Genomic DNA, 12,282 nt, shown 5'->3' with positions numbered 1-12,282 from the left:
TTACCTAATTGTGGTTCATCAAGAGTAAATTGTTATTTCCATCGGTCCCAAATGAAAATAGATTAAGAAATTATTCACAAACCAATCTCATTTTCTTTTTAATTGATCAATTTGTTGATGTTGTTGTTTTTGTTTGACAGACATCGCAGGATTCCTGATCCTTATCCCTCAATATCGTTCGTTTGGGTGCACTCGTTTCGGCCTCCATGGCCAGCCAAGGCCGGCTGCCAGTCAGCTGATAATCGAGTTGTCTTAACTCTGGGTATAAAGGGACTCTACAGGGTAGCATAGGGAGTTGGGAGTCCTTACTTATTCTATTGGTCCATGGTCTGTCGTCGGTGTCAAACTCGCTCCTAATGTAAACAAACGAACGGCGACATATAGTCCGGACATAAACATAGCGTACCCAGAGCGGACTTCCTCTAGGAGATGTTCCAGACTCAATTTCTCAGCGTTAGCGTTTCTTCACCTCGACAAAAGAACTTTCGTCCGCGTCTAACATTTATCCCTTTCGTAAAATCAAATATCAGTTACCCCGTTGATCTGTTCATGGTGATTTCAAGTGAAATTGCGGCGAGATACTCCAGACTCCTAATGTAAACACAGCGGCCTGTACCTGGTCGAGATGTTCCGGACTCATTTCTTCATTTACGTTTCTTCATCTCGACCAAAGAAGTTTCTCGCGCATTCAAAGTAACATTTTCCGGTTCCATTGTTAGAGAAGAAACAAGTCATTTTGTTGTAAGTTAGGATAATATTTGTGTTGATTAAGTGGCTTGAGCATTGGACTACCTGGCTGCGCCTTGCATAGCTGCCTATATATCAAGATGATTGGGAGAAAAGCTTACTGGTTGATGTGCGAATCTGAATCCTAAATCCCTAGGAACGGTAGTTGTGAAAACCAGACGGATGTACAATGCTAGGTACCTTGCTCCTCACTCACTTTCTCATGGATGTTCACTGGTCTCTCCAAGGTTCTGGTTTTGCGATGCGTTGAAGCCAATGCTTTAAGTTTAGCTTTAACAACCAGGCTTCGGAGATACTAATTAACAATCCTAGCAGTCACCAAATTCTCCAGCAAACCCGCATAGTTGTCTATAACAGCTGAAGAAGCAATGGAAACCGTATTTACCTATGACAACAAGATTTTTTCCGTTGGAACTCTGATAGTAAGTATGAGGGGGAACTATCACCTTTAAGGCACGTTTCTCCATGAATTTCCTTGTTTTTTGGCATCAAACTAAGTAGAACTCAAGGAAAATGAGGCAAAACTTTACAAGTTACCATGTAAGGTTCATCTGCTGAAAAAATAGAATAAAGTCTAAAATTCCTAATGAACATCACCAAGATGGTTCTGCCACCAGCAGTTCAGTTTTTAAGGCACGGATCAAATACGGTTATCTATTATTCTCACGGTGCCCATCAAATTATAGGTAAGAAACCTAGTCCTGTAATAATAATGGCACGGAATGACGGGCTCTAATTGGTGACTTGACCACCTAATAAGTTATCGAAAGAATTTACTTCTTAAAAGATCCTTTGCGAATAAAGCCAAGTAAATATGCAGATAAAAGTCCCGTGTGATATGTGAAGTGTACTTATTCAAAGTAATTTCAAAGGGAAGGGATGAAATGTTCAAAAGGTAACGTCCAAATTTGCAAAGTTGTAGAGGCGCTCGGCACAAATTGGACAAGGTGCCGCTAAGTAATGATTAAATGAATTTTTTATTGTTATTAATTACGGAAAAGAGGAAAAGAGAATCAGGCCGAATGCCAAAATCCAAAATTCGAAAAGTGTAGGGTGGTGTAGGAGCCGAACCTTCTTCGAGATTACGGGCAGGGACGAGTTCTATAGGACGCCGTTCTGTTGTGAGCGGGTGATTGCAGCGCATTCTCGCGTAGGATCCTAGTCAACTCAGAGGATCCTCCCCCCCGAACCTCGACTCATCCATCGCCCGCTCCAAAAGTGAGGTTAAGCCGGAGATTGAAAAATAACACATAAGGCGGCTGAATTCTTGAAAAATAAGTATATTTTTGGCGTTTTTCGACCCCTTTCGACAAGGGAGGGCCCGCCGCGTGTAGTAATACGGTGAAAAATTCGATTTTTTGCAGTTATACGCGATCCTACGGATTTTAATGAAGTCCAACAACTGATAACAGCAGTGAGTTGCGAGGATCCTACGCGAGAATGCAGCACTAGTACCTGCTCACGAATTTTTACATTGACTCTTACGGGACAAGGCGGATTAAGAATGGTGGTCGCATTTCGTACCCTCTGGACGTCACACTGTATCGGGCACATCGGGTACATGGGCCGGCCGAGGCCGGGGGGGTCGGCTCAACCTTGGATTGCACGGCAAAACCAGTACCCTCCTGACGTCACATCGCTTCAAGATGGCAGCCAAAATCGAAATGCGACCACCATTCTTTATCCGCCTTGCTTACGGGAGTCCAGGGTCCTATAGAACTGGTCCCTGTTACGGGCGGCGAGCGGCAACCTGATTGGCTACGAAGATTGCCGAGCATGGCCGAAGGCCTACTCGCCGCTTGGTAGGTGTTGACGGCGGTTTGATAAACAGCAGTTTTTGGTGAAATGTGGTCCAGAATATCTGGGCCAATTTTGGCCAATCTGTTCACTCGTACTCAGAGACAAGAGACCCTCCACTGGCCTCTTAGCGACAGGTGGAAGCTTTTACTTTCGGGGTTTCAACAATGCCTTATGTAGAGTCCCTTTATACCCAGAGTAACGACAACTCGATTATCAGCTGACTGGCAGCCGACCTTGGCTGGCCATGGAGGCCGAAACTAGTGCACTCAAACGAACGATATTGGGGGATAAGGATCAGGAATCCTGCGATGTCTGTCACACAGAAACAACAACATCAACAAATTGATCAATTAAAAAGAAAATGAGATTGGTTTGTGAATAATTTCTTAATCTATTTTCATTTTGGACCGATGGCAATAACAATTTACTCTTGATAAACCACAATTAGGTAATATTTTCATTATTCTTGTTCACATACGAGGTACCGCCATCTTGGTGCACTAGTTTCGGCCTCCATGAGCAAGAACCAATCAGAATTGGATTTTTTTTTAGGCCACTTTCAGCCCAATCCTGGCCCAACCAAAAGTGAGTTGTCGTAACTCTGGGTCATAGAGAAAAAAAAGGAGGTGTTTGCATTTCGGGCATCTTGGAATATTTTGATGACTTGATGACGTAGGTGGGTACAGCTAGGTACAGGGACGTCCCCTTCACACTGTACCCACCTACGTCATCAAGTCATCAAAAAATTCCAAGATGCCCGAAATGCAAACACCTCCTTTTTTTTCTCTATGACTCTGGGTATAAAAGGACTCTAGCCTTATGGACAATTATGAGCGAGCAACAGTCATCACCATATTTTCGGCTGTTGACTTACCTACATGGTCGATGATGAGCTTCGGATGACGTCATAAGCCAAACAACTTTCCCAAACGTCGGCCATTTTCGGCTTGTTTGCAAAACGAAACTGCCAACACGTTGTTGAACATCAACCATGTAGGTAAGTCAACAGTAGAATGCTGAAGTCCCGAAAGTAAAAGCTTCCACCATAGCCAAGTTACTAGTGGAGGGTCTCTTGTCTCTGCTCGTACTAGACTAGCAAGCAGCAAGCACTAGAAGACATGCCAGGATGCCAGGAATGGCAGGAATAGGTATGGACAGAACTTAACAACTGGCCTCTGATTGGCTCTCCAGCGGCCCCTAACGTCAGCCATTTTGAATGTTGTGATTATTTTGATTTATTATGTTCGGTTTATCGTTCGTCAAAATTTTGTGGGATTTTCTGCGGAATTTTGATAATGCGATATTAATTTTAACGTCTAAACGCATAAACGTTTCAATGTTAATTTGATTGTAATTTAATTAAATAAAAAACGGGCCCCCTTAACGTAGAGTACGTAAAAAGATAAAAAGATACGAATGGCCATACTCTGTCTATGTTGTGTTGTTGATTTTTTTTAAAAAATCGATTAGTCGCAGAAATGTCAAGAGACCGTATTCGATAACGGTTCGATGTATCGTTTGGTTCAAAACAATAGAACATAACCTCAAACCAAACTGTAAGGATTTTCATTGGAAAAGCTGAAAATGAGAAATTTCCTGACGATTTCACTTTGCGTTGGCATTTGGTACTCAAAAGAATAAAAAATCTGTTTCAAAAGATCCGTTCTCTCAGATTTCTGAATTTACTTTTAAGGCTATGTTTATGTTTTGAACCAATCGATATCGATACAATCTCACCCGTTTGATGTATCGAATACGATCTAGTGGTCAAATCCGAAAAATCGATTTTCAAGAGAATCGTTCTGAAAAAAAAATCGATTTTTAGGATGAGCATATTGTGCCGTTCGTTTTTCTCAAATTATCGCCTCACTGAGCGTTGAGTTTCATTGTCATTTAAGGTAGGGTAAAAGATCGATATTCGGGTCCAAATTACTTCACACTCGATAATTTACCATCGTTACCTTAAATTGCAGAAATTTCGATGGCTTCCTTTAGTTTTGAAGAATAATATAGGCTTGTGTTTATCCTTCATCATTTAGGAGTAACATTTGTGTTTGTAAAAAATCGAAAAATCTCGATTTGTAAGTAAAAATTGATTCAACCGCAAAATCGCATGCAAAAAATCGATTCAATTCAATCGATCGTTTTATGCAAAAAATCGATTCAATTCAATCGATCGTTTTATGCAAAAAATCGATATCTTCAGGAAATCGAAAAGCAATCAACAACACTAGGTCAGAATGGTCAGGTCCATTCCAAGGTAGATTTACACAGGTATGGAAAAGTTGAAAATTTCCCATGAGCCTCAGTACGTGTCACATGACCTCGTGACGTAGGTTAAGGGGCCCGTTTTTTAATTAAATTACAATCAAATTAACATTCAAACGTTTGTGCGTTTAAACGCTAAAATTAATATCGTATAACCAAAATTGTGCAAAAAATCCCAAAAAATTTTGACAAACGATAAACCGAACATAATAAATCAAAATAATCAAAACATACAAAATGGCTGACGTTAAGGGGCCGCTGGAGAGCCAATCAGAGGCCAGTTGTTTAGTTCTGTCCATACCTGTGTAAATCTACCTTGGGTCCATTCCATGTTTGTCAGTTTCGGTAGTCGGTGCGGTGGAAGGGTGTTGCGGCTGCGTGACTGTGTGCCGAAGAATCGTGAATGTCTGTTGTGCAATTTGTATTTGCTTTTAAACTATCACAACTTATATTTTACTATATCACTTCAGGTACAAAATGTCGTTCAATGACGATTGTTTATCCAAGCGGCAGCGTGTGGATTACAAGCAAGGCCAAGCATCCGAGGTGAGTTTTTTTTCAGAGGAGTTCACAAGTTGAAGTTCCCTGTTTACTTTACCAGCTCATATGAGATCGCTCTTAATTTTACCGCCTGTTAGTTGTTCACTTTCTCTTTCATTGGGATTGCACTTTTTAAACATCGCTCTAGAAACTGGGGTATACCATCACATTCTCCCCCAATCATCACATACTTACATTTTAGTTGCCTTGCATGTATGTAATCCATGTCATGATGAGCCGGCAGGTGTTTTATCGAAATTTTGCTTGTCGGGTGCTTGAGACAAGACTAAGAAAGATGGACTGGAGATATGCTGACAAAACTATAGTATGTGGATGGAAATCCCTGGGGAATACAACCGTCAAAACTAAGTATTGGAAATGATAATCAATACAGTTGTGAACTCCAAGTTCTGTGAAATAAAAGATTTTGCTGAGGTTAACACCTTCTTCATTCTGTCACCGCACTTGTAGGCTCCAAGGGACCAAGAGAGACTATTTTAACCTGTTGGCAGGGCTTACGCCTTACTCCAGCGAAACAAGAACAAACTTTAGTATGTGCAATGATTTTTTTAATTAATTTTTCCTAGTTAAAAGATTAAAGAAGTAATATCAGCCATTCAGTTGCACAGGCTATCAGAGGACATGGAGAACTCATTGAAATCCCTCTATTAGGATTCTACAAATCCATGGGAACAAGTATATGTACAAGAAGGATGGAGAAACACCAAATCAGAAACGTTCAGTATCGACAATGAAAAGACAATGTAAGGATCGAAATCCCTGTAGCTGTCATAAAAATTATGGCAAAGGAAAGATGTGAGAAATCACGGGAGGAGTATCAGTCGAGTCAATTATGAGATATACCAATTCCATGACTTAACCTACAAACAAACTATAGAGGTTTTGATTAGCGATTAATTAATTGATAAATTGGATGTCTTTCGAGTTGGCTAGAGAATCAATATTTAAAATTTCGATCAGATGTTCAATCAATTATTTCCTATCAATTATTTGAAGCACAAAAACTTTGTTTTTCGCGATATTTTCTACGTAGTATTTTCCACGTGGTATTAAAAACGTATCTGGAAATTCTGCAATTGAGCACAGGAAAAAAAAGGAGGCGTTTGCATTTCGGGCATCTTGGATTGTTTTGATCACCTAGGTTGGTACTTACGGGCAATTTTTATTATCGATTTTCTTGGGAATGGTGCAGTTTCACGGAAAAAGTCGTTTTACTTAAAGTGTTTAATTATACAACATGAGTTGATAGAAGCAAAAAAAAAATTGACGTAATGGTCTGTTTTTCGGGTGCTACACACGGAGCTCAGAAGACATGAGGTGACCAAAAAAGAGGTTCCGGGATGACCCTTTTTAGTTGCTCCGGTTTCCATTGAGTGGAAGCAGCAGCTAAGACCCTCTCGAAGCGAAAGCGGAATCTTGGACAGTTCATGTCTGAGGTGGGTTTACTTTTTACTTCCAGCGCCAATATTAAGCATCATTTCATTTCTTCTTTTTCTCGATTCAAGTGGCGAACTGTTCACATTTTACTTTATGATTCTGAAGCCAAGTCCGAGATCCGTAAGAAACCGCCCTCGATCATTGTGACCAAGGCAATTAAAAGTAAACCCCATCTAGAAAATAAACTGTCCATTCGTCTCCTGTTCGGAGATTTTTGCCGTTGCTTGAAGTTTTTAACAATTCAGAGCATCTGCATGGAATTTATGGATTCCCAATGTTTTTCTTTTCTAAGGAATAAGGGCGCTGCCGCACTAACGATGTTCTTTTTTATGTTTTCCAGGATTCTGAGTTTTATCCCGGTGGTGATGGCCGTAGGAAAAGGTAAGTTGGAAAATTATAATGAACCGTAGTTTTGTCCCAACCATTTTTCTTGCAAATATAACTTTAGAACGGTTAATGCGAGCCTAGCCGTTCTGATAGCAATGAAAATCCCTTCAAATGCACTTTTTACTTATACGAAACACAATTTGACATAAATTCAAATTTTTTTGTCAAAATTTTGCCTGGAGGTCGGTCATTTCGTGAGGAATGCTGATGCAAAAATTCTGAGTGGAGACTTGATGGAGCCAAAAGTTATGAAGGAAAATACTTCACTTTTCTCAAGTGCGAGAGCGAGGCGGGTGACGCGAGCGGCCCCGTGCCTCGACGTTCCTGGAATACCTCACGGCGCCTGTTATGTTACGGACGGATCCTGGGGAACCAGTTCTGGGAACGCCGCGGTTCGGGCCGCTTGCGTCACCCGCCTCGCTCTCGCACTTGAGAAAAATAAAGTATTTTCATTCATAACTTTTGACTCCATCGAGTCCTCTTCCTGACATTTGGGACTCGACTCGATGGAGTCAAAAGTTATGCATGAAAATACTTTATTTTTCTCAAGTGCGAGAGCGAGGCGGGTGACGCGAGCGGCCCCGAACCGCGGCGTTCCCGCAACTGGTTCGGCCCCAGGATCCGTCCGTATAACATAACAGGCGCCGTGAGGTATTCCAGAAACGCCGCGGCACGGGGCCGCTCGCGTCACCTGCCTCGCTCTCGCACTTGAGAAAAGTGGAAGTATTTTCGTTCATAACTTTTGACTCCATCAAGTCTCCACTCAGAATTTTTGCATCCGCATTCCTCACGATATGGCCGACCTCCAGCCAAAAACAAATTGATTTACCTCTTTTCGAGTTACTTCAATTTTCAACTCAACAATTATTTGACTAAAAGATTTGAATTTATGTCAAATGGGCATGTTGCAAACTTTTGCTGGAGCAAAACTAAGAGTTGTTTCTTATAGATAATGCCTCAAAAATCACGATGAGCGCATCGGCAAAGTCTGAAATGCACTCATAACTTCACAATCTGCTTAAGAAATTTGCGTTTTTTTAAGCTCCCCGCTTCAAAAACGATACCATGGCACAGGTGAACATTTTATTAGAGGAGTCGCTCCATCGTCGGCGATATTCATCACGGCCGACGCTTGCGCGCAGTTCCGCGCGTAATTCGAGGAGAGTTCAAGGTCAATCAATTCGGGCGTGGAAAACATGAACGTTAAGGTGATTCGTCAAGCTCAAGTGACGTGGTCGAACTGGCATGCGATACATCGCATCTTTTAGGTAAAAAATCTCGGCAGATTTTGAATTTTCAGCAAAAAAAAAGGACGATAGCCCCTGCGCATGAGCCTGAAGAATCATTCTAAACCCAAAAATCGGCAAAATTCAGAGAAATGAAAACAGGATAGTGTTTGGAAAAAAACCTCGCATTCGATACCGAAATCGATAGCTGAATCGAATGCGAGGTTTTTTTCCAAACACTATCCTGCTTTCATTTCTCTGAATTTTGCCGATTTTAAGGTTTAGAATGATTCTTTAGGCTCATGCGCAGGGGCTATCGTCCTTTTCTGTACTGAAAATTCAAAATCTGTCGAGATTTTTGACCTAAAAGATGCGATATACCGCATGCCAGTTCGACCACTTCTTTTGAGCTTGACGAATGACGAATCACCTTAACACGCCGATTGTTATCTGGTCTCTAATCCAGTTCAGGTGTTATCTCGTCCCATCACACGTGTTTTGGCGGATTGGCGTCGGCCATGATTAGTACGGTGGGTACGATCAAAATCGACGATTTTTTGATTGGAAATTGCCACTTCGGGAGGTCATACTAGATGAAAAAATAAAAGTTTTTGTCCGTAGAACCACTTTCAAATCCGTGCAGGATCCAAGATGGCGGCCAAGCGCTTTTTTGAAGTGCTATATCGCTGTTGCTAATTGTCCGATTTTGATTTTCTTTTTTTTAAAAGAGAGCTAAAAGGGCCTATAACATGAATAAATTATAACAGATTCAACTCGGCCAACAATTTGTCTGAAATTTTACAAAAAAATTTTTTCCTTGAAAATTCCTAAAATTTCAAAGCAAAACTAACTTTTCACTGAGCAGGAAAATTGATATTTTCTCTTCAGTGAAAGAGATGGATCTTAATCTCGCGTTTAATTTGATACCAAAATCATTTTTGTGCTACGAGTAGTTAGCCCGCGAGCGCCATTTAAGTGTCGCGCGATCGGCCGCGGCGCGCGTCTTCCACCCCGCGTTCATGGCCACGGGCGCGCTTCACACGTGTAAAACGCGCTGTATCTCTCCAACCATTCGTTCGATTTTCAAACTTTTGGTCTCGTTTGAAAGCTACTATAAAGAACTTTTCAAATAATGTGCATTTCACATTTACCTTTAAATAATTTGCCGTATTATGACAAAATACGTGATTTTTTTAATTTCGATCATCTTAACAGCCGTTGATTTTTTGTTTCTGGGCGCAATTAGAGCCCTTTATTTTCTTGAGGTGGGTGGAGGATTTTCTGACCTTCAAAACGATACCAAAACCTTTTTTTTGTGACGAATAGAAAACGCGTGAGGACGGTTTTGGTCGCGCGCTCGGGTAGAGGTTCGCCACTTATGCGCCGTGCAACCTCGCGTCGGCCCGCGTTCATGCGCAACAGAACTGGAATATTTGCTGTTTTTTGATCTATCATTGCAAAATTTTCATGAAAATTGTTAATTTTGGAAAATCCTTTCATACTCTCTTGAGACGAAATGAATACCTATAATAAAAAAAAATACTCCGGTTAACATGATAAATAAGAAAAAATGTATAACGAACTAATTACTATTCCTTAAGTTTTTATGAGATGGAGATGGATGAAACCGCAACAAATTTGATTCTTTATTTGATTCATTACACTTTTAAACGACGATATATTGCCGATAATCAGCATTCTCATGGAATTTTAGGAACGATTTCTACAATTTTCTCGCTTAGAGGCGAACTCTACCATTTAATTAAAATTGATCGCAATATGAACAGCGGGCTTGGAATCCTTCCCTACAACCAAGTGCATAGTGCACGTGGAAAACTTTTCCGATATACAGCGGCGTTTTTCCCTCTTTCGTTCTCAAAGGCACTTCCAGATGCCTGTTTTCAAACCCCGGAAAATATACCCGCATGTCGCCTCTATTTTTGGCGGTAAATGGAGGTTTTCTTAGCAGACGCAGGGGCAGATATCGGTTTTCTTTAATTACGCTGGTAGATATGATATGAATGAGAAACTGCAACAAACTTGCTTCATTATGTAATATATCTCAATTTTAAAATGGGGATAAAACGGCGATTATCTGCATTCTCATGGAATTTTAGGAACGATTTCTACAATTTTCTCGCTTAGAGGCGAACTCTACCATTTAATTAAAATTGATCGCAATATGAACAGCGGGCTTGGAATCCTTCCCTACAACCAAGTGCATAGTGCACGTGGAAAACTTTTCCGATATACAGCGGCGTTTTTCCCTCTTTCGTTCTCAAAGGCACTTCCAGATGCCTGTTTTCAACCCCGGAAAATATACCCGCATGTCGCCTCTATTTTTGGCGGTAAATGGAGGTTTTCTTAGCAGACGCAGGGGCGGATATCTGCTGCTGTCTTGTATCGGAGACGGTAGGAAAATTTTTCTAGGGTTTAGTAGTAGATATTTGGAAGTGTTTTTGAGGATGAAAGTAGGAGGAACGCCACTGTTGCATCGGAAAAATTTTCTACGCACTGCATGTACTTGGTTTACCGTCCTTACTACGAAAAAGCAGCAAATAAGCCCCTGCATCTGCAGAGAAAATTTCTATTTACACCAAAAATAGGGTACTTCGTAATTTGCCCCCCCCCCCCCACATAAAAGATGCATTAAAGCAGCACACCCTTTTCCCTGCTGACCAGGTAAGGTATGTTTGGGAACGCGCTTTGTCTCCAGAAAAAGAAATTCCTGGCCGTGAGGAGTACGAGTTGATCGAAAAGAGAGAAAGCTGGTCACTCATCTGGTCAAATCTTCTTTCCATTTGGAACGACTGTCGGGAGATTGTTAAATGCAATTGCAAGTCTGCCTGCACAAAGAGATGCTCCTGTGTTAAAGCTCAAGTTCAATGCACTTTCATCTGCACGCAATGTTCTGGAGGTGCTCGTATTAGTCATTGCAATAATAGTTTAACAAAAGTTATTATAAATTGATCGAATTTTAAAAAAAAATCCTACTGCCGCGGAGGACATCATCGATTAGGGTGCGGCTTATTTTCGTCATGTCGGAAAATTGACGAGGTCCGGGTGGCAATCGATGATACCTATGAAAATAATAGGCTGTATTAAATTTGAGCCAATTTGAAGCTTTTTTAGGTGATGCTCAAAGGGATCAAAACTAAGGGGCAAAATTACATTGGTTTAAATGGGCGGAAAAACGCCTGATCTGCGCAAATGCGTTTTTTGGATCTAAAATGCGCTTGAATGAAGAAAACCTGACCAACTCTCAGAGAGGCATCTAGGGGCCCATTTGAAACGAGAAAATCACACTTTTGACCCATGAGTGGGGACAGGGGGGGTCACGGCGTAGCCGGTTTTGAGGCGCCGCGCCCGGAGCTAAGTATTCGCTTCTGATCGAACTTAAAATAAGTGTTCCAAAGTTGAAGAGGCAAATTTATCTCACAACTTGATGAGAAATAATGTACAATAGTTGTTTTAGCCCCTGAGAACTATACTTGGCCCTTTACAATGTTACCTCACATACTATTTCTCGAGCCTGGAACGAAATTGGTGAAAATTTTTTTCTTGCACTCGAGTGATCCCCCTACCCTCACCCATGGGTCAAAAGTGAGATTTTTTTCGTTTCAAATGGGCCCCTAGATGCCTCTCTGAGAGTTGGTCAGGTTTTCTTCATTCAAGCGCATTTTAGATCCAAAAAACGCATTTGCGCAGATCAGGCGTTTTTCCGCCCATTTAAACCAATGTAATTTTGCCCCTTAGTTTTGATCCCTTTGAGCATCACCTAAAAAAGCTTCAAATTGGCTCAAATTTAATACAGCCTATTATTTTCATAGGTATCATCGATTGCCACCCGGACCTC

General features: G+C 41.1%; 1 protein-coding gene across 2 annotated transcripts in view; it reads left to right on the top strand.

Moving 5' to 3' along the window:
- The first annotated feature begins 5,139 nt into the window (after positions 1-5,139).
- sm (heterogeneous nuclear ribonucleoprotein L) overlaps positions 5,140-12,282 on the top strand; it is a 111,664-nt gene continuing 104,521 nt past the window's right edge. For both annotated transcript variants that reach the window (XR_002009950.2, XM_019057736.2), the window contains exons 1-2: positions 5,140-5,361; positions 7,154-7,194. Coding sequence is in view for 1 of the 2 variants with exons in the window: in XM_019057736.2 (XP_018913281.2) it covers positions 5,293-5,361; positions 7,154-7,194 (110 nt within the window). In the remaining variant the exon portion in view is untranslated. The remainder of the gene's footprint in view (positions 5,362-7,153; positions 7,195-12,282) is intronic.

The sequence above is a fragment of the Bemisia tabaci genome, chromosome 1 (genome assembly GCF_918797505.1).
Source record: "Bemisia tabaci chromosome 1, PGI_BMITA_v3".
NCBI classification, from domain to species: domain Eukaryota; kingdom Metazoa; phylum Arthropoda; class Insecta; order Hemiptera; family Aleyrodidae; genus Bemisia; species Bemisia tabaci.
This window is presented reverse-complemented; position numbering and strand designations above follow the sequence as displayed.